Raw genomic sequence first — 25455 nt, forward strand, 5'->3', positions numbered from 1 at the left:
CTGACGGAGAGGGCGGCAGGCCCGCCCCTTGGCCGAGGGGGAGCCGGGGGCGCCCGCCCACCCGTGCCCGCGCCCCGCGGGGGCCGCCCTGCCCGGGGGGGCCGCCCTGCCCGGGGGTGTCGCCCGCGGCGCTGCTGCCGCGGCCCGCCCCCCGCCCGCGGTATAAAGGTGCGGGCGGAGGGCGCCCAGTAGTTTCCGCGGCGTGCCGAGCCGTCGGGCAGCGTCGGGGCAGCGTGCCTGGGCACGGAAGATGTTGCCGATCGGGAAGACCACGAAACAGGGCAAAAGGGTAATTTCCCCCCGTACCTTTCTAGGCCCCGCCGCGGTCGCCGCGGCCCGGGCCGTCGCCGGCGGGGCCCCGTGAGAGGGGAGAGGCAGCCCTGCGCCGGGGCGCGGAGCGGGAGAGGGAGAGCAGCTGCTCGGCAGCCCCGGGCACGGCTCGGCCCCGGCCCCGGCCCTGGCAGCGGGCCGGGACCTCGGCGGGCGCTTGCCCGGGGCCCGGCGGCGCTCGGCGGCCGGGGCCTGCCTGGAGGCGCTGCGGGGACCTGCTGCAAAGCGGCCCCCGAGCTGCGCCCTGCGAAGTCACGAGTGAGGTTCGCAGCGCTTCTGCAGTTAAGGGCATATGGTGAGAAGATAAACCGAAAACATAATAATAGCTATACTTACTCAGCAAAGAACCGTTAAAAACATCTGGACACCATTATGATATATAGTGTAGATTGAACTTAATGCTGTAACGGCTTTGTCTTAGAATTTTGATTTCTCAGAACACACGGATTGGAGACACCAAAGTTCAAAAAACATTTTGCTTAATCCTGTTTGATGTGCAAACTAAACGGTGCTCACAACAGATTAAAATTGCAAATGTGGTGCTGTAAGCATAAATCCTCACTGGATGGGATTTCTGTCTCCAGCATCCTGCCAGCTCTATTTAAAAGACCCAAATTGCTCTTCTCTGGATTTATATGACTAAATGCCAGCAGTGTTTGTAATATGAGTGTAGTCTCCAATGTATGCATGCCCTTTGCACTCTCATTTAGTTAAAGAAATAAACCAGAATAAAAAGTTATTCAGGCATCATCTATTCTGTTCATCAAGGCAGACATTTGAACAATGTCTAAATCAAACTCTTTGACTGCAGACCTGTACTGTCACCCTGCACCACTGCTTGAGGGGTCTGTAGAATTACATATTCCATCTTCCTTTCAGAAGGACAGTATCATCATTCATAGTACGCTTCTTACTCAGAAATTTTTTTTGTTGTTGTTATGTATGTAACAGCTAAGGCTACAGCAAGAGAACAGAAGGATGTGGGAAGGACTCTACAAGTTCTGGGCCTTTCTGGTAGATCAGCTATAAATGAAGGAGGTGGTGAGATACTTGTTCTGCTTTTTATTTTTTTGGCTCATACCCTTGCCGCCTGATTTTGGACACCTATCAGAAGAATATAAATGCCCTACGTTCCCCCTACAGGGAATGGACAGATATAAGCGTCTCTTGAGGGCTCTCTTAAGATCTGAATAGCTGTTTTGAGATACATTTTTCCCTCCACCGGTGGAAAGATAAGACATAGGTAGATCAGACAGACTTTTCACTTATATGGTTCAGTTAGATTCCTAAAGTTGGATGGGAGGATCTCATTATATAGTCATCTGCACTCTTTTCATGGATAGGTGTGTGTACTATGTGGTACAACTCCATTCATGGTAGCAAAAGTGAAGTAGTAAAAAGACAACTCAAAAAAGCCTTAGTTAGCTTTTTACAGATATTGTTTCTTGTTATTTAATACCAGATATGAGTACTACTGGGTTACCTGACAGTATAAATTTGATCTGGATCAGGCATAAACACACTTGTATTTCTGCTGAGCAGAATAAAACAGTGTTGGTGCTGAATTTATGCTGGCTATGTGCTTATTAAACCAGTGGTATTTTATCCAGTACAGATAAAGTTTAAATTGTGTGAAGAGATGATATAAAATCTGCTAAGAATTTATTTCCATTTTGAATGAATCTGAACTGATGAAGTAAGCTTATATTAAGTACCTTGTGCTATGTGGTCATGTCACCTTTGATCTGCTATTAGATGCCCCAGTGCTAGATTTAATTTATCGCAATATATTGTATGTTAATATGCCATGTTATATGAAATCGTGGCTTATGTTGCTTCTGTATGTCAAAAATGAACATTATTTTAAACTGTAGTTTAAAAATGCTAGAATTGTGAAGGAATACTGCTTTTAAAATCCTAGAAGTGATTTGTTAGAAGAAAAAACTCTGTTAACTGCAGTGCATTTAAATATAATGTTCATATATGATGTCAACATGTAAATAATCTTTAGTTACAAGCAACCACTGAGGTTGCTTGTACATTCAAGATTTTCTCCCCTTGCACTCCTGTTCTCTTGATATTAAACTTCTGAAACAGGCTCCCTCCATAAAAGATTCCTTGGTAGGCAAAAGAAGCAGGGACTTGATGATCCCTGTAATCCCTTGGATGGCTTTTTCAGGCCCCATTTGAGGCATTCTGTTGCAACTGCAGATTGGTTAATGGCAAACACGATCTTTACAAAGCTTCCCAACTGTTATAACTAAATCTTCCTAATAGACAGGCATGACTGGGAGATTCACTGCAAATTAGTGAGTTTTGTAGACTGAGTTTTGCCCCAGTCCTGCTGAAATCGGGATAAAAGCTTGCATACATTCTCAAAGTCATGATGTTAATGAGGTCAGTATTTTGGCAAGTCCACAATGTACAGTGGAATGTGATGCAGAGATTTGCAAATGACCAGTTGCCCAAGCTCATATATCTGCACGGCAGCACTGTGCAGAGAAGCCCCATAACCTTGCTGCCGTGTCAGTGCCGGAGCCAAAAATTGTGACCCTGTCAGCCAGGCTTCGTAGCCTCAGAGTAGCCTTACATTGCTATGCTTGGTACAGGAACTGGCATAGTTGGCACAGTGCTCCTTCTTGTTGGAAAGACATGCTCTCATCCTTCTTAAAGGGCTGTGCTGAGAAGTCATAAATGTTTATCTTTCCTGGATGTACCATCTGAGAGGAGTGAATTAATGAAGCAGGAATTATCAAGAAAGATAATTTATTAAAGGTTGGAGACTAATTATTAGCAAACCCTTCCACTCAGTACACAAGCCACACTCAACTGTACGTCCATAAGGCTTTTATTTCCAAATCCCTCCAGTTTTCATTCACTACTGCCTACAGCAGTAAACACTAGTATGCCATCAGAAAAGACACCTATGGAGGGTAATTTCAGTCTTACCTTTGATATATATATATTTTTTTCTGTACCCACTACCTTTGCTGATGTAATGGGTCTGCATTCATCCACTTTTTAAAGTCAAATGGAATTATGGTTATGATCTAATTGCAGAATTTAGTACCCAGAGATGCTCTGTAATAGCAAGGTACTTTGTGGAAGATTTGAACCAGCCAATGAAGCAATGAAAGGAATACAACAGAAATATATTTTAGGTCCAGTCAATATATATTCTTATGTTTTACATTTTACAAAAAAATTACCACTTTCTTTTCATTAGAGTACGTTTCAAGGCAGAAGCAAGGTTAATCATAGGATGCTGTAATGCTTGTAATTTGGCATCTTAAAACATTTCTGGGATGTGCAAAACAAGCAGGATTTTGTTTCATTTTGTAAGTCTAGGTAAACAAACCCAAGCTAGTGAAAATAGCCTGTCAGAAAATAAAGGCCAGGATCACAGCATTTTGAGATGTATCTTGTTTGCTAGGAAAATGTTACATTTATACTTTTTATAATATGTCTGTTGTGCCATCTAGTGTTACAAACTCCTTGTGTTGTGGCTCTGTCAAAATGACCTTTGTGGCTAAAGAACAAATGTGCTAATAAATTGATCAGTAACACTAGTGTTTCATTTAAAAAAATTGTCACACACATTTTACAGGAGAAGTTGGGACTGTGTCATTTACTTTCATAGGAATGGAATTGGACCATTGACTTCCAGTTTGGGGGACCATACATCTGAAATATAATAAAACTTACTAGAGAAAAGTCTTTGTAATATATATGCATATATGCCTTATGTTCTTGTAAAACAGACCATTTACCATTCTTTAAAAGATAACTTAAAGGAAAAAAATGGATTAGTTTTGATTTTTATGGTAATGATGTTTTTGGTAGCCCACAAATATATATGTTGTTGTCTTTACAAATACAAGAGATGAAGAGAAAGACATGGAAAGCCTACAAAGTTGAAGAACTGTAATTATTAACTTCTCTTCCTGCTTCCTTCAGGGTATTCTAGAGCGCTTAGATGCTGGAGAAATTGTGATCGGAGATGGAGGATTTGTCTTTGCCCTTGAAAAGAGGGGATATGTAAAAGCTGGGCCTTGGACCCCTGAAGCAACTGTAGAACATCCAGAAGCAGGTCAGTTTTACTGGAGAATAGCAATCCTGTAGTGAAGATAAATGAAGTTGGGTGTATAATAAATATATAGGAACTCATAGCAGATTTTTAAATAAATGTGGTGTTTGACAATGTAGCATGACACACTCTTAAGAATAGCCTTAGAAATTACAGACCAAAAGCTCGTCTGACCCCACATTCTTCCTCTAACACTGGCCAAAATCAGTTGGCTGGCGAAGAATATAAGAGTAGTGCAAATGTATAGTGATACCTCCCCAGAATGCTCTCCCATTCTTCAATAATGTGTGGCCAAGGGACTTTGTGACCCAGATATGGTATCTTTGTATTTGATAATATTCAGTGATTTCTCCCTCATGAATTTGTCCAGTATGTTCTTGAGCTGATATAAAATTTTATGATTCACAACATCCTGTGATGCTGGAATTCTACAGTTAACTATCTGTTTTGATGTGTTCTGATCATTCTAGGACTTCTATATTGTTATAAACCAATACAGTTTGTTTATTAATTCTTTCAGAAAAATAACACCTTTAAATAAACAGTAGAATGGAAGAGGAGTATTTAATGCATCTGGCTCCACTGTGAAAAGGGGAATGATATACCTCATAAGAACCTAAGAATTGCAGTAAAGCTGCACCAATTGCTGTGGCCAGGGTCTTACCTCATCCTCCTGCCTCTCCCATTTACTGGCGTAATTCTCTGCATTGGAGGGGACAAAACAAAATCATTTAATGCCTTATAGAATAAAGATTATAGTGTATAGCATAAATATTACAATTGCAGATACTATTATCTATTTATGTATGCTTTATTACAACAAATCATTTGTCCTAGTAATACTATGTGCAGTTAATCCCACAAGCCAATTCAGAATATTCTGGAAAAAAAGCTTTTTCTTTCTTCTATCTTAAGTGTATGCCCTTCCAAATTAATCTTTTTCCCCTATACTGGGGGAAGAAGGAAGAGGAGGGGAAGGAGAAAGAGAGAGAGAGAGAGAGAGATCTTATCAGCCCTCTTTACAGAATCACAGAATGGTTGAGGTTGGCAGGGACTTCTGGAGATCATCTAGTCCAACCCCCCTGCTCAAGCAGGGTCACCTAGAGCATGTTGCACAGGATCGCGTCCAGGCGGCTTTTGAAAATCTCTGGAGAAGGAGACTGTCACATTGTTTTGTACACTTACCTGTTTATTCACCCTAATCCTTCCCAGCCTTTAAGTGGTGCTTTTTGCGAAACATGCCTATCTTTGGGTCAGGGACAGTCTTGCATAATGCAGAGCTCCAGCTAAGATTTAAAGGATAATGACCTAGTTTGCCTGGCACTCACCTCCCAAAAATGCATCCCATCGCCTCTCTCTCTACACCTATACCCTTTTCTGCCCCCACAGCAGATTCCTAGCACATCCCATCTTACAAATCAAAGCACTTATTCCATGCTCCTTATCTCCCCTTTGCTTATTTCTTTTGCCTCTCAAAAGCCCTTGATCCTCTCCACAAATCCTCAACCAGAAGTGCAGATCTCAGTCTGTGGGGAATGTAAGGCATGGCTTACACGGAGCCAGGTTGCCACTTTGAAGCAGAGGCACCCCTATGTCAAGCATAACCATCCCTATGTCAAGCACTTACCTGCACATGAGAAAGAAGCCGTGATGGGAGATGGGAGGGACTGGTGAGGACAGAATGGCCCTTCAATGTATGGATCCCCAAGCACCTGGCCGGACTGCTAATGCTGAAGGCATATTTTGCTTCTGTTTTCCTCTATTGTTCACCAGCATGCTATCCAAGTGTTTCCCAAGTAATCTGGACTGATGTATCAAAGTCTTTAAGAGGCCTCAGAGAGTACTCTTTGTCTCAATTTTCTGTATTTGGGAGAGTTTCTGTATAGAAATGCCTTTCCAGTTATGCAAGGCGAATTTGAATTTTTTGTTTCTAGCAATATTAGTTACCTTTTTCTGGACCTCTTTAATTCTTGTATCACATCTGATAAATAATGTGTATATTACAAAGTGATTCAATCTAGAAAGGGTCTACTGGTTATAGGCTAATGCCAGTTGACTTATCTGGACAGCATTAACCATTTGCCTTGCTGAGATACTGCTTCTAACTGAAAGTGAATTCTTGTTCTCAGATGGTGCTTCAGAGACACCTAGCTAACACATGCCTTCAGTAACTTCTTAAATTTTGTTGAGCTAGCTGGCTTTCTTTGACATATTTTATATGGAGAAAACGTGTAAATGGCTTAAGCTAAATGGACACACAGATCTGTCTTAAATAAGTGATTAGTTGTCATAGGTTAGAGCCCAGCCATCTAGTAATTGCTACTGATGTGATAATAGCTATTTATAGAACATATTGCTCATGTCTGTGACATGCTTATAACATTTTATAAGCCCTTTATAGGCTATTTATAAATATACCCTTAACTGGAAATGTATTCATTTCTTTTAGTGCAGTGTGCTGCTTCCCCTCCATTACTGCTCTTTGCTCCTGCATTCTCAGGGGTCATGTTACTTTGGAAGCAGGTGTGAAGAACACAAAGAGCAACTGGCTGGGCCAGCTGGTATAAAAGCCACACAACTACAAGCCCTTCTTCAGTTTGTAAGAAGAGAGGGAAAGGGAGGGAGGTTTTGAGAATGTAGCAAGGAATGCAAAAAAAATGAGTGAGTAGAAGGCCATTATTTCTGTTATGTGACAGGGGAAATTTTGCAAGACTGACGAGTTGAGAAATGGGATCTAAATAGATTCAAGCAGGATCAGGTATCTTGGCTACTGCTCTGTACTAAGCAATATGTATATCCACTTACTGCCCCCATCTCCTGTTAGTTTAAGTCCGTATCGCTTGTGATATATCCATCTTATGGTGGATTGAAATGAGAACTCAATGTTGTATGTCTGACTCCTAAGATGCATCCAACTGCTAACTCTTTAGCTTCATATGTAGCTGTTGTCCCCATTTCTCAAATGGTGGGGGAAAAGACAGTTTAAGTAACATGCTAGAAGTCACACAAGATGTAAATTACAGGGTGGTTTGGATTTTTTTATAGCGTTGTTCAGACTGCTTGGACTTGATATTTGTAACTCTATTCTAGCTGTAAAAACTATCTGCCTGAGATCAAATAAGATTCAGGCAAATACTTTACTTGTAGGGCCATTCTTTCTCTCTAAATATGAACATATTCAAGAATCTGCTGTTCACATACCTGATAGTTTGGGATAGCAAGTTCCTTATTCATATATGTTAATTATGTTTCATTTGCCAACTATGTCACCATCCTTATTCATACAAATCCCAAGCACTTTTCCAGGAATGCCACAATCATATTGAAAGAGCACTAACTGTAGAGGTAAATAAATCTGGTTTATTATGGAAATGTCATAGAGCGTTTGTGAAAATATTTGCAGATTTCTTTTCTCGTTTCCTGACTAGTTTTCTTCAATGTTGTTTCATGAGGGAGGATAGAAGAGCATGCTACAAGACATTAGAAATGTACAGAGGGGTTCAATAGCCTATTTAAATGCTGTATGGAAAAAAAAAAAAAAGACTCCCTGCACTAGGAATGTTTTTATTCTGCTTAAAGGTTGTTAGACTGAAATTTAATCCTGATAGTTCAGGCAGATTCCAAGGACTTTTTGAACTGCAGCTCTACTACAATCTATGTTCCTGGGTAAGTCTTTCTGACTGCTGGCATAAGAAGCATTGTATTAGATCAGTGTGGTTACTCAAGGCTGTTATTAGAAATGAAATACTATAGTAGCAGAGAAAAGCAAAGAACGCTGGTCCCTCACTGAAAGCAGACTTGCTCATGTGTATGCAGATTGACTCTAGCAACTACTGTTTGAGCTTTTCTGGTGTATAAGGCTGTTTATTGTAGCTGAAGGCAGTGATTTTATTCTCATGGTGCATTCACATGTTTGCCTAATGACACAGCTTGTCTGTAGACAATGAGGCTTATAAACAGAGACTTCAGGAAAACATCTCTAAATGTCGCTATAGAAATTGCAGTGTTCTCATGTCTGTATACAATATCTAGGGGATAAATTATTCATGTATTTGCTATAAGCTTTTTTGAGCTTTTTAACGCTGTTTTACATGATCAGCACTGTCCTAGAAATTTTAATAATTATTGTTTTGTGGGTGTACATAAAATCAATTGACAATTCCTGTTCTGTTGCTACTATGGCAATTGCAGTGTACTGCTTACAAAGTGACAAAGTCAGAACTGCTTCTAGAGAGCCTGCTCCCAAAGACCTGATATAGGAAACACATCCACTAAAACTGGTGCCAGCCTTTCCTTCAAAAGAACTTTTGTCTCTGTAGTAAAATCATCATGGATAACTTTAAGAGAAGAGTTAAGTCAGTATTGGGATTCACTTTTCTGGAGCAACCAGCCATCTTGTAATTAAGTATGTTCTTAGCAAAATAGAGCTTTGATCTTGGCTGAGGCTGAGTTGTGTAGAAGGAGGATATTAGTAGAATAGTGGAGATAATGGAACACAGTATTCTTTATAAATATCATCTTGTCCCTTCATTTATTTCCAAGATTTTTTTTTTCTATTTTCTTCTTCGTAGTTTAGAAGCTCAGAAGGTATGACTTCTTCTTTCACTGGCTGATCTTTCTATCTGCTATCCCTTATTATATTTCACTTTGCCAGTTATCTGCTCTCCCTTCCCAAACTATTATGCAGTTCTATAAAGTGAAATTGGGAGGTCTGAAGGACTGCAGAAAGTAGAAGATAAGCAAGGTGGAAGACAAAACTGAATTTACTGGTGAAGTGAAATGAAAATCTTCAGTCATTTTTAGCAGAGAATAGCTAAAGAGAAAGTTTTCTACTTATTGTTCTAAGAATGGGAAGAAAGGAATTCCATGTAGCATGTAGTACTGCTGCTACCCATATCATAAATGGCTCTTCCAGTAAATACAATATCACTTATTTTACAGTACTATTACTTCTTCCTGAACAAAAATAAAATAGTATATAATAAAAGTCAATGAACATTTAATTTGGGGATAACAATAGTAATAACTGTACCAAATGTTTCTTCCTTGCCTCTTTTAATTCTTTGCAGTTCGTCAGCTTCATCGGGAATTCCTCAGAGCTGGATCAAATGTTCTGCAGACATTTACCTTTTATGCCAGCGAGGACAAGCTAGAGAACAGGGGAAATTATGTAGCTGAGAAGATAACTGTGAGTAAAATACTGTTTTGATGGAGGTATGAAAAGAGTGGATTCATTTGAAAAGATTTAGTAGAGAGATTACTGAGTATTTTCACATCTTCTCATAACAGTTTTGCCTGTATTTGAGGACCAGAGAATGAGATGATATGATTCCATAGTCTGGAATATTAAGAAAGACAAGGTTAATGGGGGGAAAAAAATGACAAAATGGGACAAGGATGAAGGGAGGAAAGAGGATGCCCACATCTTCCAATTTGAGATTAGTTTATTGAGGTTTTGATACAAAGAGTATGGGGAAGACTAAATGCACAGACAACAAAATCAATTGAAAAAAGAAAGGCTTTAACATTCAGAGAAAGAGTGAAGAATCCTAGAGAACAATGACTGGCTAATAAGAACTACATGATTTTTAAAATCATATTTTCAGTAAAGTAACAACTAATAAATCCAAGGTATATACTATGGTCAAAATTCTCCTTCTCATGTGTAGGGGTAACCTGGTACAGCAACGAAAGTACTATGATGGTGTTTTCTTACCCTTTACACAGAGGAGATAGGTGCTGCAGGCTGTTGGGTGCCTTCACTAGATGCAGGTCCCAGGTCCACTGGGGTTTCTAGCACAAACATGTATAGATAATTCCTCTGAGATTAGAAGATTTACCATTGGGTGTTTTCTCTAATCCTTTCCTCTATGGTCGTACAGTCTGTTCCAGCCTCTGGTAGATAAAGAGGATTCTTCAGGGGGCAAAGAGGAAAGAATTTCTTTATAGCTGTGAAGTTATCCCAACCCAGAAATTTAGAGAGATCTGGACACTAGAGAAGCTTTTGAGGCTTAATTAAGAGATCACCTTTACCCTAAAACTGTTGCACATATCAGGATGAAATATATAATGTTGTTCTCAAATCATATTTGACATCGGCTCTCACCCATGTGAGTGGCTTGTGGAATAAAAATAAACAAATCTGTTAAACAGATGTATCTGTTATGCAAGTATGACAGTCTAATTTCATACTTCTTTCCAGTTAATAATAAGCCTAGAGCTTGTTTCTGTACAGACTAGAATATGAGTAGAATGAACCAGAGTTCTTCATATCCTAAGGAGGAAAAGCATTGGTCATTATGAATACTGAGATACTGTGAACAGCTTAGAAGTTATTAATGTGGGAATTATTCAAAACAGACTGGTTCTACTTCACTGGGTGAAGTCAGAACCAACATTTTAATGAGTATTTTTCTCATTCTTCTTATACCCATTTAGAATGTGCCCATATTTAGCATACATTTTTATTAACTCTTTCAGACTAGCTGATTGAGTTCCAATGAGAGGATGAATGCTTTATTGCTGCTTACAGCTTTACTTTTACAGTTCAAAAGTGTTTCAGTGTTTATAGTAAAAATAGCAGTTCAGGTGTTTATAAAAAATACCTTTTTCCCCACAGAGAGCTGTTTAGTGGGTGAAACATCAGGCATAAGGTCATACGGCCAAATTCATCTGAAATGTAATACCTTTATAGTCAACAGATATGACATTGAAATGTCTCAAGTGGTAGTCTCAGAAATGCGATGCCTCTGCAAAGAGCCGTTCTGCAATTCTTGCTGCCATGCAAAACGATACGAGTCTGGGAGAGCAGCTGGAAACTAGAATGCATTGCAGCAAAGCTTTCAAGGTTGATTTGCTGCCAAATCTATGGGCAAGTTCCTCCAGGCACTGACTGGTTTATGGCTCCTGCTCCTGGAGTTCCCAAACGTGTACGTGAGCGCCAATGCAAATGGAAGACACTCTGTGGCACCAATAGCCTTAACAAGCAGCTGGTTTTTTTGAGGCAGCCATGAAAAACTTCAGCTGAGAGAAGCCTATGTAGCTTCTGAGGCTAGAAGTGATCCACGCGCCACAGAGAAACCTGCTCTGGTCAATACTTGTTTACCCATTCCAAATAATGTATCCTTTCCAAAAAATTTTTTTTCCCAGTTTAACCTCTTTTTTACCAGCTGATCTAGTCATCCTGATTTAGGTATAGAGGGAATGTGTCTTTAAGTCTAGGTAATTAATCATATATAGCAATATGTTCCATTTCACTATTCCTAAATTGGTAACTTTATGTCAGATAAGTAACGATACCTTTTTAAAAATAACTTCAATAAATGTATATGGATATTATATTTTAAATTTTGAAAATTAATAGAATACTAAAATAAATCAAAGATTAAAATGAATAATAATTGAAATTACTACTTTTTTTTCTTCCACCCACAGAATCTCAAAATAGAGGCATAAACAAATACACTTAGGTACCCCTAACTCATCTTCTGAGAGAGAGAGGAAATTCTATTTCACACCAAATATTTGCTTTTTATGGACTATTTGTATAAGAAGATGTATTAGAGCTAATATGCTTTTGTATCAGTGTTCAATAATATCATAAGTTATAGGTAACAAGAAATTCCTTGTTTCCTAACATTTCTCTTACTTTTTTTGAAAGATGCCAATCTCCCTAATCAACCCAAAAAGGCTATTTAAAAAAAAAAGAAAGTTATAAATGAATATGAAGAACTCACTATGGCTTTTGACTATTTTGTTCTTTTTGTGCTCTAAATTTACATGCATATCTCTGACCAGGTAAAACTGATGTAATCTGTGTTCATATAGGGCCAGAAAGTTAATGAAGCTGCTTGTGACATTGCAAAAGAAGTGGCTAAGGAAGGTGATGCCTTAGTGGCTGGAGGAGTCAGTCAAACACCATCATACTTAAGCTGCAAGGATAAAGCAGAGGTCAAAGCAGTCTTTCGAAAGCAGCTAGAAGTCTTTGTGAAAAAGGATGTGGATTTCCTAATTGCAGAGGTAAATCTATAAAAAAAAATAACATACACCTTCAACTGATATAGCATGTAAACTTTTAGGTGTCTAGTCTACTTTGGGGAATTGGAGTATATATTGCTTCTTCCTTTAAAATCTTCTGCGAAACTTTTATTCCAGTAGTATCAGATATTTTTGTAAATGCATGGTAGTATCCTTAAGTGTTCTAGAACTTTTAATCCTAAATTTCTATTTTAGTCAAGTCAAATCCTGTACAAATACAAAGAAGAGAGGTGAATGTGATCTTGACTAGTCCTTATTTCTTCCTGTAGTCTGCAAGCAATCAACCCATGATGACAGTTCTTTCAGGATAAATCCCTAATTAATCCCCTGTATGGGCATTCTTATTCTGGAACAAGAGTATCCTTATTTTTTGATTAGTTCAATGTGCTGACTTTATTATCCTTTTTTCCTGTGCAGTAAGTGAATTCAATAGAATTTTGCTAGTGTAAATCAGAAGAGGCTCAAGTCGTTGTCATGTTGGTAGATTTTGAATTTGAATTAATGTGTTTATGCTTCATCTCCAAGGAAAGAAAGTAGTCCAGTTTTAATTTCTTGTAGTATTTTGAACATGTTGAAGAAGCTGTCTGGGCAGTTGAAGTTCTAAAAGAATCTGGGAAGCCAGTTGCAGCTACAATGTGCATTGGTCCAGAGGGAGACATGCATGGTGTGCCACCTGGACAATGTGCTGTCCAGCTGGTAAAGGCTGGTAAGAATCTGTTTTAATCTGCCTTTTAAAATTATGAAACAGAGTAAGGCCCTGAAACATTGAGATAAATGGCTGTGTATCTTAAGCAACCTGATTACATCTAATAAAAATTTTGATCCTGTAGAAGAATTTCCATGTGCAATTTAGTAGAGAAGTCTTGAAAAAATACATGTATAGAAATGCAGCTATGGAATCCTTATTAAACAAGGTGGTATTAGGGGCAATACCCACAGGTAGCTAATATCAAGTAGACCAAATGCTAAAACTATTCAAATTTGGTTATAGAGTCAACTCCAAATTCTGGGCTTAGAATTATGAAACATATGCAGAACCCAAACGCATCTTTGATTCTCTGCTCCTGTTTTTTGAAATGTTTGGAGTACAATTCACATCCCTGGATGAGAGAAGAGCATGAGAAACTTAATCTTTTGTCTTTCCATGGCAGTATTTTCTGCAGGAAAATAAAGAAGGACAGAAGGCATGATGGATGATGCAGAGGTTTTATTATTTGTTCTGAACTACACTTTTTCTTTGGATTTGGAGTTCAAATCCAAAGGCAGGACCTGTGTTAGGAACCTGCTAGACATTTGCATATGTGGCCGTACACCTGTTTTCACTGATAAGAAAGGCAACTGCACAGGGGTGAGAAATGTGATTCATCATAGCCTTCGGTCAGGAAGCAAAGAGGAGTGCAACTGAGATGTGAATGGAATGATCAGCCTCAGGAGTGCTGAGGTTGGCTTTAACCCAACTGCCTTGTGTTAAGTAGTAGTGGTAGTAGTAGAGACAGTGGTAGTGTAGAGATGGACCGCTTCGCTTCCAGAGTGCCGTGGCTAAGAACTTTCACCTCCCACTTCCTGAAAAGTGAATTGAAAAGTTATTTTCCTCCTTCCAGGTGCTTCTATTGTTGGAGTCAACTGCCATTTTGACTCAGATACTTGCCTGAAAACTGTGAAGCTTATGAAAGAGGGCTTGGAGGCTGCTAAACTGAAAGCACATCTGATGTCCCAACCACTTGCTTTCCATACACCTGACTGTGGGAAGCAGGGATTTATTGATCTTCCAGAATTTCCCTTTGGTAAGACATGGGCATCTTTTTTTAATAATTGTCTGATTCTTTCTTTTTTTCCCCCCCCCCCAGTTTTTAGCTAAGCTGAGCCTGCAAGGCTTCCTTCTCTTCAGTAACATCAGTCCCCATTATTCTGTCTGGCATTCTGCATAGAGGGCTTGCAGTTTAATATTAGGTTAAAGAAGGGAACGGTGCTGCTGTACATCATCCATATAGAGAGGGTATTTCAGTAGCATCATAGCATGCAATGGAAAAGGAAATTATGGTGAAAATAGTTAATGTCATGACCTAAATTCAAATCTGATTAAGTGCATTAAATTCTATTGACTTCAGTAGAGATGCCTCTTTCACCTCTGAAACTGAATTTCTGAATGCTGCAGTGTAGCATTTACCACAAAACCAGAAGTCAGATTGAATATACTCACGTATCTTCAGTTGTTCTTTGTTCTTGTTTAGTGACTCCCTAGAACTAATATCTCTGTAAAGTTTGGGATTATTTCAAGTGTCTCTTCCAGCTGGACTAAACACTGAAGAAATAGTTCCAATCGCCTGGTCAAAAATCCACCCATTGCAAACTCAGAAATTGCTCTTTCCCAGTCAGTCTCCAAACTCTTCAACTCTTCCACTTCACTGGAGCCCAAACATGTAATTTTTAGAACTGGATTTTTTGTGTGTAGTAAGAAATATGACTATTTCTACGTTATTTTTTACTGATGTTTCTGTAATACAGAGCATCCCTTTACAATTTTATAGTCAGTCCCCAGTCCAGTCATGTTTATCAGCCCATGTGGAGACAACATTGCTCAGCATAGGAAATACTCCTTAAAAAACAGGACATGGAAGATAATAGATGTTATCTCAATAGTCATTCAGTTGATTACTCAGATGCCAAAATCTTGGATTATCTTTTACTGTATTCCCAATATCAATGCTATTCACTTAAGCAGTTACAGATATTAGTTTTCCTTTCCTGTGACTTTCTGTGTAGCCAACAATATTCAAAATGGGTTGAACTGTAGTGTAAGTAAGTACAATGCCAAACACTTTCTAAATTATGTGACCTAGTATGATTTCAAGTAGCCTAACTTGATTTTGGAATTGCTACTTCTGTTACAAGCAAGTTATTGGTCCAGGTGAATTTTGTACCCTGAAGTTTCAACTCTTTTCCAACTTTACTCAGTTACCAAGGTTCTTCCAAGAAATTCAGCCTGGGTAAAAGTATGTTCTTCAATTTTGTCTGCACAACATACAATCTCAGTTATGTCATACCTTCTTTCCTGCTTACTGTACTGGCTTCTCACAGAAAACTGTTCCAAATTCATGGTCTCTGTTTCCTTAAAAATGCAGGAAGGACTGAACCAAGGATAACCTTTAAAAAAAAGTAAATCTTGAGGAACTTGAGGAACAAATGCTACTTTAGAAGTGAGCAGGAGTCAGAATTTTCAGGAGGATATCCAACGTCATTTTTCATAATCTAAATTAAGGTCTAGCCTCTGACTTCATTCCAAGTTCAAGTATTTTGAATCTTGCTAATACAAAAAATAAAAATCAAACTCTTGCATCTTTTTTTCCGGAGAGATGCTCATTTGATATGGGTGGTGTGCAGAACAAGGTTGTTCCTCCTTGTGCTGTATACATAGAACCTTGTGCAGGACAGCTGTAAAACAGCCTGAAGACATGAACTAGAGCAAATACATTAAAAAACTAGACTTTAAATGCCTTTGGACTGGAGCTCCCCAGCGTTCTGTGTTGTGATATATATCCCACAAGTCCTATAATGTTTAGAAGTATAGAGATTTAATGTACAATGTATATACAGAACTGGATAGTTAATATAGGTGCATGATTATTGCAACTTGTAATGGTTCAGTCATGCAAGTGTAACAGTCTAATATAAGTAAGATTAGAGAGAGACTAGAGAAGGGAATATGTTCTTTGATGTTGCTAATAAATGGATTAGCAGTTTGGAAATGAATTCATCACTAATATGCTCAGAAAAAAATCTGAAAAGACTGAAAGATTCAACCACTTTGTGTCAACCACTTTATGTGTTTACAAGGCTTTTGTATTTAGGGCTTATTTCCACGTGGGATTCAACAAATCATGTCCTCTAAAGAGAGGAGGACAAAATCAGCTAAAACGTTTTAAAGTTTATTAGAAAAATGCCTTCATTTTCAGTTATCATGCACTCTTCTCAAGGTCAGTCTATAAAATATGGTATTGAAACATTTGAAACTTGAGTTTATAACAAAAATTTGAGAGGTAGATGTGATTTTCAGGAGAATCTTTTTTTCATTCGTCTTTCTACATAAATGAAGGAAAGAGATTAAAGCATAAGCCTGAGCACTCATTAGATGATAATAACATGCCTGGGTTCTGAAAATATTCTGGGATATTTAAGTGTTGGAAACTCATTTAGCCTATTCATTCGTTTATACAACTCCTCTGATTGCAAGCAAAAAAGATAGAACAGATGCAGTAAGTAATCAACTGAATTGAAGGATTCACTCTTTGATTTGTTCTGGTTGTTGGCTCATATGTTATAAGCAATTTATGAGATGTCAGTTTTCAGAAATTTCATGAGTGAATTGCAGAAGCCTGGTTCAGTGAATGTTTTCAATACCCAGAAGGAGCAACTGATCACTTGATGGCAGATAAGCAATTTGGTAAATCATTGTTAAACTGACCCAGTTAGCTCTGTTTTTTGTGGAAGGTACTATGCACAAAGAGGCATTTAAATATTTGAAGTGTACATAACCTCTGTACAGGCCAGCAAGATCTCAGTTGCTAAAAGACATTGGCTATGTTGTATTGGCAAACTGCAGTGTCCAGATGCCAACAGTATTTATCTATCTTCAGAACTTTTTCTAGTTTTCTGTGTCTTTCCTTCTGTGTTACTGCAATTGCTCTCAAATGTCACCAGTTAACCAAGGACAGTCTTTTAGAAAAAAACATCCGGTCAGCCAAAGCATACCCAATTATCTCCAGAGTAGATGCACAGAGGGGCTAAATCTAGGAGCAAGTTACAATCTTCTCATCAAAACTTGATGAAAATTTCAATCTGTTTTTGGTATAAATTTCCAAACTGTCAAGCTGTAGATTTTTAATTCTGAATAAAGCCAAGAAAAGAAATGCTGTACAATGACAGGCATGGGAAATAGAATGTTACTGAATTTTGGGAAGGGGCGGAGGGGAAACATCATCTAGATGGCAACTTCTTTTCGTATGGTACTTCTTGTCTTCCATCACTGTTTCACAACATGCACAGCCAGTTCTCATGGTGTGGTCTGTCCCTGCTCCTTCAGAGAGGCGAGGTTGGTGCTGTCCTTATGCTCCTGAAGCACAAGGACTGATTGTGACAAGGTGGGTGATGGAGAAGACACTGTTCACCTGGACTTTTTAGTCACTTATGCAAATAAAAAATGAGTGCAAGATGCTGCATTCTTATGTTCATCCATTTTGTATCAATTCTGCATTAGCTTTTTACTGACATGTGAGAGACAAGGAGTCATACATTGGTGTTTCTGATGCTTTCTCGTACAACTGCAGGACTGCACACAAACTTACTTTTATTTAAACAGCTTTCCTAAGCTAGCTTCATCTGCCTTTACTTCTCTACATTAGACCATCTGCTTTTCCTTTGTCCAGTCCTTCTCTCTGAGACCAGTAATTTTCTGTTTAAGAACATTTTAATTTTTTTCCTTCTGCTTTTTATTTTCTGAACCTGCCTCTTTAACTCCTCCTTAGACTTTGATCAGATCTGCTTTGCATCACCCTCTCCTTGCCTGTTAGCCATTTCTGTGACAGGACATAGGGAGAAGAATCCTACCTCTCTGTTGTGAAGCTGAAGCCATAATACCTCACCACGGCTTCTGTGCCCAGTGGAGTGGTCAGAGTCCTGACATCATGTTGCACTCTCCTCGTAACCATGGTGGTTCATCTCCTGCAGTTGTGTGTAAGAAAGGGGAAAGATTTACCTCCTGTATTTTTATTTTAATTCCTTTGAGCTTCTCCTCCAATCCCTGGTCTTTTCTTTCCAGTTCTGCCTCTCTTCTGTCTCTTTCTCTTTGATGTGTGCTTTTCCTTGTTAGTTCTTTTCTCCCTATATTTCTTTTCGTCCAGAAGTCTTTCCTCTCAACCCTGTTGTCCCTTCATTCTGCTCACCACAACCTGCAACAGGGAGAGGGACTCAAGAGAGATTGCATCTTAGCTATCCTAAGTCACCTACAGGCAGAACTTTCCACAAGAAACGAAGTGGGCTTGAAGCACCACACTGTTTAAGGCTGGGATGTAACTGAGTAAGGGATGGGCTAAGAAATAGCTACAGATCCCAGTTTTTAGTGAAACAACTGGCTGCTGCTAGCTGATCTTGGAAAAGAAGTGTAGAAAGCATTCCTAAGGAATAATGAGCAGGCTTATTTCTGTTGCAGGTAAGCTGATACCATCTCCTTTCCCACATTAAAGTCCTGTAATCAGATTTCCCAGCTATTGATTGCTCATTCAGAACTTTTCTGAGAAGTGGTGTAACATCCAAAACTCCAATACTCCAGCCAAGAACTCTAGCAGAATGGCAAGCATGTGACTTATGGCTTGATCAGTCTCAGATTTTATTTTATTTTTTGCAAGACAAAGGAAGCTTACAACACACATGGCTCACCAGAGCATAACAGCATCTGAAGCTAGACTTCTGAAAGTTTGCATGATTAATACTAGTTCAGACAGTTCAAATATTTACATCTACAGCCAGACCTGCAAACACTCTGCAAATGTCCCAACATGTGATTTCTTACTAAAAATCTGCTGAAAAGAAGCACACTGGAAATTTAAGTTATGAATATCCTTTCAGGTCTGGAGCCAAGAATTGTCACTAGATGGGATGTTCAAAAATATGCAAGAAAGGCCTATGACTTAGGAATTCGTTACATTGGGGGCTGCTGTGGATTTGAGCCATATCACATCCGAGCAATAGCTGAGGAGCTGGCTCCTGAAAGAGGTTTTCTGCCAGAAGCTTCTGAGAAACATGGTAGCTGGGGCAACAACCTCAGCATGCATACCAAACCCTGGGTCAGAGCAAGGTATGTATATCCGAACTGGAAAGGACACCAGCATATGCTTTGCAGTGGCTTATGCTGGTCCATCCAGCAGGTTGACTTAACTAATATGGAGAGCTAAATACTACTGTAACCATTCTATGTGTTAGTAATTTTGAAGAATTAAATCTAATCTGGGAGCAGTGAAAGGGAAGAAGGGGTAGTAGGAAAGCTCCAAAAATCTTTAACCCCCTTTAAATGAAAATTTGGTCTGAATGAATGTGAAAGTAATTCATGACAGTTAAGATCAAAAAACTGACATATTCGTGTAAAACAGCTCCTAATAGTGAGTGGCTTACAGTGTTCCTCCTGAGGGATGACAAGACACGTTTTAAATATGTAGCATTTCATTGCATGCTTTCATTCATCTTCCTTTATTGAAATTTAAATTTGGTCTATGCAAGTTAGACAACCCTTTGCAATTGTGGTTTAAGCCACAGTTAGTATTATGAGATGCTCGAAGAAATATTAAAGTTTCCTTTCTTTATTTAGGGCAAGAAAAGAATACTGGGAGAATCTGAAGCCTGCTTCAGGCAGGCCATATTGTCCTTCGATGTCAAAGCCAGATGGCTGGGGAGTGACCAAAGGAGCCAGAGAGCTGATGCAGCAGAAAGAAGCAACAACTGAACAACAGCTGAAGGAGCTCTTTCAGAAACAGAAGTTCTAATCCCCTGCAGCTGCCTAAATGTTAGAATGATTTATCTACAGAGCATCTCATGCTTCACAAGAGAGAATTAGTGAAGATGAGGACCCTGATAATTTATCAGATAACATGCAATGAGAGGAACTAAATGTAGAGAGAATGTGATTACAAATTACATATGTCAAACTTTGACAATAAAATCTTTGTCTGGACAAATAGTTTAGAAACCCCCCAATCAGAAGGAGGTTTGGATTCTCATTGTAATTGAGCTATTCTAACTACTGTACTTTAGCTAAGTGCCATTAATTGGATAGACACTGAAATACATGGAAAATAGTACTTGGCTCGACTCACTAGTGAAAAAGAAAGAAAAAGCCATCTATAAATACTGTATGACTGAATTTCCACTCTAGTCTGTTTTCAGCTTGGGACTATGTAGGAGCTTCCTCAGACCTCAGGATTTGTTGAGGGGAACTTCAGGCACATGCAAGTTGGCAATGCTTCAGACACACAGTTATCAATAGTCACCTCCTTGACTTCAAGAGAATAGAGTAAACTAAAAAAGACAACTTGGAAACTGAATCAAAAGACAAGGAAAATAAGAATGGGGTTGTGTAGGAATTTCTTATATGCAGGAGAAAGATTCAGAGAGAACTTTCAGGAAACAAAAGGGACAGGTAGATAAATCTCACTGTTTGGTCTCAAGGTGCCGTATACACAGGATTTCCTCCTCTGGAGACTAAAAGACTTAAGAGATGATTCTGAAATTTAAAAAACTGAAAAAAAGTAACACAACAGAATAGTAATTGTATTATCTGCACACCTTAAAACATAAGAGCTCAAAAAGAATAACATACCTCCAGTAAACAACTGTAAATTTCAAGTGAACCAGCTAGTTTTGGGATATTTCACTTGAAACGCTTATCTCAAAATAGCACTTAAAAACTGAAAGATTCCTAAAATATAGCAAAATTCCAAAAACTCCTGTTTCTAAGAGTTATAAAACATTCCATGATGGTTTTTTTAGCAGATTGATTCATTCTAGAGAAAATTAGTTTTAGGAAGACATGGAAAATACTGTTAAGAAATAGATTAATCCACCCAAGTTAAAAAACAAAACAAAAAAACCCAAGGACATTAGTACACTGAACTTGATGAGATGGGTTTTCTTAGCAAAGGCATCACTACCCTTGAAAACCATAAAAGATGCATTTCCGTAGCTTATTTTGTGAAACACCACAAAATTTAGATTTGTCTCTAGAATCTCATTTTTACCCATTCTACATTAAAGTCATTACCTTTATGAAAAAAATCATCCTTTAAGTTAGATTGTTGAAAGCTTTTGTTGGGCTACTTTTTATGTGTAAGCCCATGTCATTATTGCTATGTTGATATTCTGCAGTCCAGGAAACATTTTAGTATGTAACACTTTAATGGGAAACTTCAAATATCCTTTTTAGACTGTTATTGGCTGACATACTTTAAAGAAACTCATCTGCCTTCACCATGTTTGTAACAGGTTGAAATAGTTACTACCTGGAGAATTTGCCTTAAAGCCAAAAACACTAATCAAGAAAGTGGATACTTTTAAGTGTAGCTTATTTAGAAAGCATCCATATAAGTGTATTTGCACCACATTAAACCCCTTTCCTTCCTAAATCCTTCTGCAAGTCCTCCCTGCAGAAAGTGGAATGATGCAAAATCTGCAAAACAAAAACTTAGATCTTTGATCACCTCTGAATGCACCCAGCATGAATGAGGTATGTGCGACAAGGTGGTTTAAAATACAATCTGCAATTGCTGAAGAAGTGCTTTGAGCAATCATTAGCAGTTTAGGGACTTCCAGAGGCAAAAGATGTAGCTGGACTGTTTTAAAAAAATTCAATATTCAAAAAATTCCTGTTGAAGAGAATATGAGATCATTTCACAAATCAGATGTTTAAGAACCATGACATTTAAGAATTTGCTCAAATATGATTTTAGGCACTTACTTTTAGATATCCGGTTAAAAAAGAACGGTTGCGGGACGACTGACTATTTTTTACAGTCCCGGACAGTGTGGGTTTCGTGTGGCATGAGGGAGGGGAGGAGGGGGAGAAGGAGATTTACTGCATGGCTCCACAACTTATTTCAAAGATCAAAATTTACTACACAAGTTACAACGGTACAAAGCAACAATTCTTTTTAACAGAAACTTAGCTCAACTAGAATATGTATTTTCTAATTACACTAAAAGTTGTGCTAATGGTAGCTACTTAGTAAACAGAAAAGCTAGCTAATTTATATTAACTGTAACCACCCAAACGAATGAAGCAGACAAACCAATTCTGATCGATCTTACCTACGCGTTGCCTCAGCGGCCAATGTACCCTCAATCCTGGGGAAGTAACTGTGGGAGGGCAACCCCGTCCCAAGGGGCTCCGCAAGTTGACAGATCCGTTGTCACCCACGAAGAGCCCAAGATGGCCTCTGGGGCCAACCTGTTTATACCCTTCAGGGGAAGGTGGAGGTGGAGTCGCTAGGCCAGTTGCAGTTCCCTTCACACTGCAGGCGCAGTCCCTGGCTCTTGGCTGCTGCAGGGTTCAACTCTCCTCCATCGTTGTTATGAGGATCACACCCACAGTCATGGGGTGGGGGGGTGGCCAAACACCCCCAATGGCAAGCTAGATGTCTTGAGCACTCTTCAGCACTGAAGAAAGGAGTTTGAGTGACTGTGAATGACTGCGTTACTCTCGCAGTGGTGGTCCCAAGGAGAGATCCCATAGCTGGGGTAAGAAGGAGTTAATTCCAGTCCACAATGATTAACACTGCCCCAGCAGTGAAAGCAAGTGTTGTCTCTCAAGGTCCTGAGGAGGAGGAGATAATTCCAGACCACAACAGTTAACATTTCCCCAGCAGTGAGAGGAGGCTTTGTTTCTCAAGGTCCTGGTGCCCAGGCAGGCCTTATCTCAAAGTCTTGACATCCTCCCTTTTGGAGTGTGAGGCACAGGAATGCCTCCATTGTAACTGGCACCAGATTGGGGGGGGGGGGGGGGGAGGAGAGAAGCTGGGAGCATCTCCCCATGTTACATTATATTGATTAAAATAGGCTATACTTGGGATTCTCGCATGAAAGTATAATCACAGGTGTTGGGTAACTGTACGGTCTGATGAACTAGGTAAATGATAAGCGAATCTTGGCAACGGTAACTGAAGAAACCGTAAATGGGAAACAATCGTGTAACTTAGCAATTCTGTTGATTATGTTAAGTAACCGAATACTATAGCAACTCTGTTGATTGTATTGAAATAGTGTTATATAACCAAACACTATAAATCAAATATCTAACTTAGCAACTATGTTGATTGTATTCAAATAGTGTTATATAACCAAACACTATAAATATGTAACCAAGGTAAACGGGGGTTGGGATTCTCAGCTTTGGACATGAGTCCCTGAGACCCCAGGCCCTGGATAAAGCACCGCATATAACTGCTTTCGTAGTTATGTGTTTCTTTACGGGCAACAGTTTTCTGGCGACCCAGGTGGGACTTCGGGAGTAGTGTTGACGGTTCGCTTTCCGATTTTGCTCCGTGCCGGCACCGAGGAATTCTCGGGGAGCCATCGGCTGCGCCCGCTCTGCGCTGCTCCTGACGTCCCAAAGTGGTAAGCCCGAAGGTGCTTTATTGTAATATTTGGTTGGGTGCCTGCCTAATAAGACGTGACGGCGATTCACGCAAGGTTGGGCTAACGAGCTCGAGGTCTGGTCTGTGGAAGCCTAGGCGCTGGCCGTCAGACGGAGCGAAAGCCCCGCAGGTCCAGCACTCACGGACATACGTGGCTGTCTCGTGAGTTCGGTTTGGTCTTTTATTTCCCAGCAGAGGCTATCTTTCCGTTTTCTACCCCGTAGATTTAGTGTGTGTGTGGAGTGAATGTGTAAGACCATGGTAATACCGGATAATTCTCCGTTAGGATGTTTATTAAAGCATTGGAAAAGTGCGGGATATTTTCAGAGTATGAGTAAAAGTCGATTTATAGATTATTGTACGAATTGGTGGCCACAATATGAGTATGATGGACTCCGGTGGCCTGAACACAGAAGTTTAGATCCGGGTGTTATAGGTCCATTAATGAGATATTGTTAAGAACTTGAAAAATGGGATGAAGTACCATATGTTGATCTATTTTATGATATACGTAATCATCCAGATATGCAGAGAGAATGTGGAATGTTGTTGGTACATCCCGAAAAAGATAAAACAAAATGTGAAGGATGTGTAGGTAATAAGAAGTGTATGACTTGTTTGGCAATACAAAATTCAATAAGAGAGCCAGAGGATGTATCACTTTTAGTATCACCGACGGCCCCTGTGATGTCCGATATAGATGCAGGGGACGATAGTGATACTGATAGTATTAAGGCGGTAAAACCGTCAGAATCAATTAATACTGGAGCGATCCAGATTAAGTTAACACCGAAGGGTTCGCCAGGGCATTCATCATGCCCAAGACAAGCGCAACGAACCCCAATTGCACAGAGAACAAGACAAGGGAGGAAGGAACAAGAGCAAAACAGTAAAGTATTATTAGCCCCTTTACGAGAGGCAATTTCGGGGACTGATAAAGTATATGTGAAAGTTCCTTTTTCCCCAGGAGATTTAGTAATTTGGAAGCAATCAGCTGGAAAGTGTACAATAATAGGGAAAAAGAAACCACAAAGAGAAATCAGGCAGGATTATTAGCAATGTTACAACGAGCAAATCAAGGAATAAGAGGCAGAAGTAGAGGACGAGGTCGAGGAGGATACAGGGTAGGAGGTGTGCGGGGAATACCTCAAAATCAGCTAGGGATAAATCAGTGTGCGTTTTGCAGACAACAGGGACATTGGAAAAATGAGTGCCCAGTGAAAATGAATTTGGCCCAGCAGACTTCAGTAGGAGGAACACCAATGGCAGAAACAATGATGTTAGGACATTTGGGGCAATATATTAGCTGACTAGATGATGGATTAAAAGTGACAATGGAAATTGATGGGGAAGAGAAACAATTATTGGTAGATACTGGGGCAACTTATTCTGTTTTAAATACTTGTTTAGGAAAGATAGGAGATACGATGATAACTGTGGTAGGAGCTACAGGAAAAACAGAACAACGGCCCTTTCTGCGGCCATTGCATCTAAATTTTAGGGGTAAAGAATTAGATCATGAATTTCTCTATGTACCGGATTGTCCTACATCTTTGTTAGGACGAGATTTATTGTCAAGATTTAATGCTAAAATAATATTTGAAAATGGAAAAGCTAAGTTGCAGATACCTGAGGAAGAAATAGCTAGAATATTTATAGTAAAAGAAATAGCTAATACAACAATACCAATAGAGGTAGAAAACGCTGTAGTACCATGGGTATGGGAGACACAAATACCGGGATTAGCAAAAGCAGCAAAACCTGTCATAGTAGAATTGAAAGAAGGTGTCCAACCGGTAAGAGTTAGACAATATCCTATACAGTTAA

At 39.4% G+C, this 25455-nt stretch overlaps 1 protein-coding gene and 1 long non-coding RNA gene across 2 annotated transcripts; one reads left to right on the forward strand and one right to left on the reverse strand.

Annotated features, from left to right (window-relative positions):
• The first annotated feature begins 91 nt into the window (after positions 1–91).
• LOC106490831 (betaine--homocysteine S-methyltransferase 1) lies at positions 92–20178 on the forward strand. Its single transcript, XM_067315483.1, has 8 exons — positions 92–289; positions 4288–4420; positions 9487–9605; positions 12245–12436; positions 13013–13160; positions 14056–14238; positions 19076–19304; positions 19812–20178. The coding sequence occupies exons 1-8, from the start codon at positions 251–253 to the stop codon at positions 19984–19986; spliced, it is 1218 nt and encodes a 405-aa protein (XP_067171584.1). The 5' UTR covers positions 92–250; the 3' UTR covers positions 19987–20178.
• Positions 13680–23894, reverse strand: LOC136995291 (uncharacterized). The gene is made up of 3 exons (XR_010886851.1): positions 22304–23894; positions 18059–18172; positions 13680–14017 (listed from the first exon to the last, which is right to left on the reverse strand). It is a non-coding gene; the product is annotated as an uncharacterized lncRNA (long non-coding RNA).
• Between the last annotated feature and the right edge of the window lie 1561 nt (positions 23895–25455).

The sequence above is a fragment of the Apteryx mantelli genome, chromosome Z, assembly GCF_036417845.1.
Source record: "Apteryx mantelli isolate bAptMan1 chromosome Z, bAptMan1.hap1, whole genome shotgun sequence".
NCBI lineage: Eukaryota > Metazoa > Chordata > Aves > Apterygiformes > Apterygidae > Apteryx > Apteryx mantelli.

Bases quoted from the DNA above. Each gene is read 5' to 3' on its own strand.
- LOC106490831 (XM_067315483.1), top strand. From the start codon at position 251: ATGTTGCCGATCGGGAAGACCACGAAACAGGGCAAAAGG. The intron at 13,161-14,055 runs GTAAGAATCTGT...TCCTCCTTCCAG, and splicing joins TGTCCAGCTGGTAAAGGCTG to GTGCTTCTATTGTTGGAGTC. The intron at 19,305-19,811 runs GTATGTATATCC...TTCTTTATTTAG, and splicing joins AAACCCTGGGTCAGAGCAAG to GGCAAGAAAAGAATACTGGG.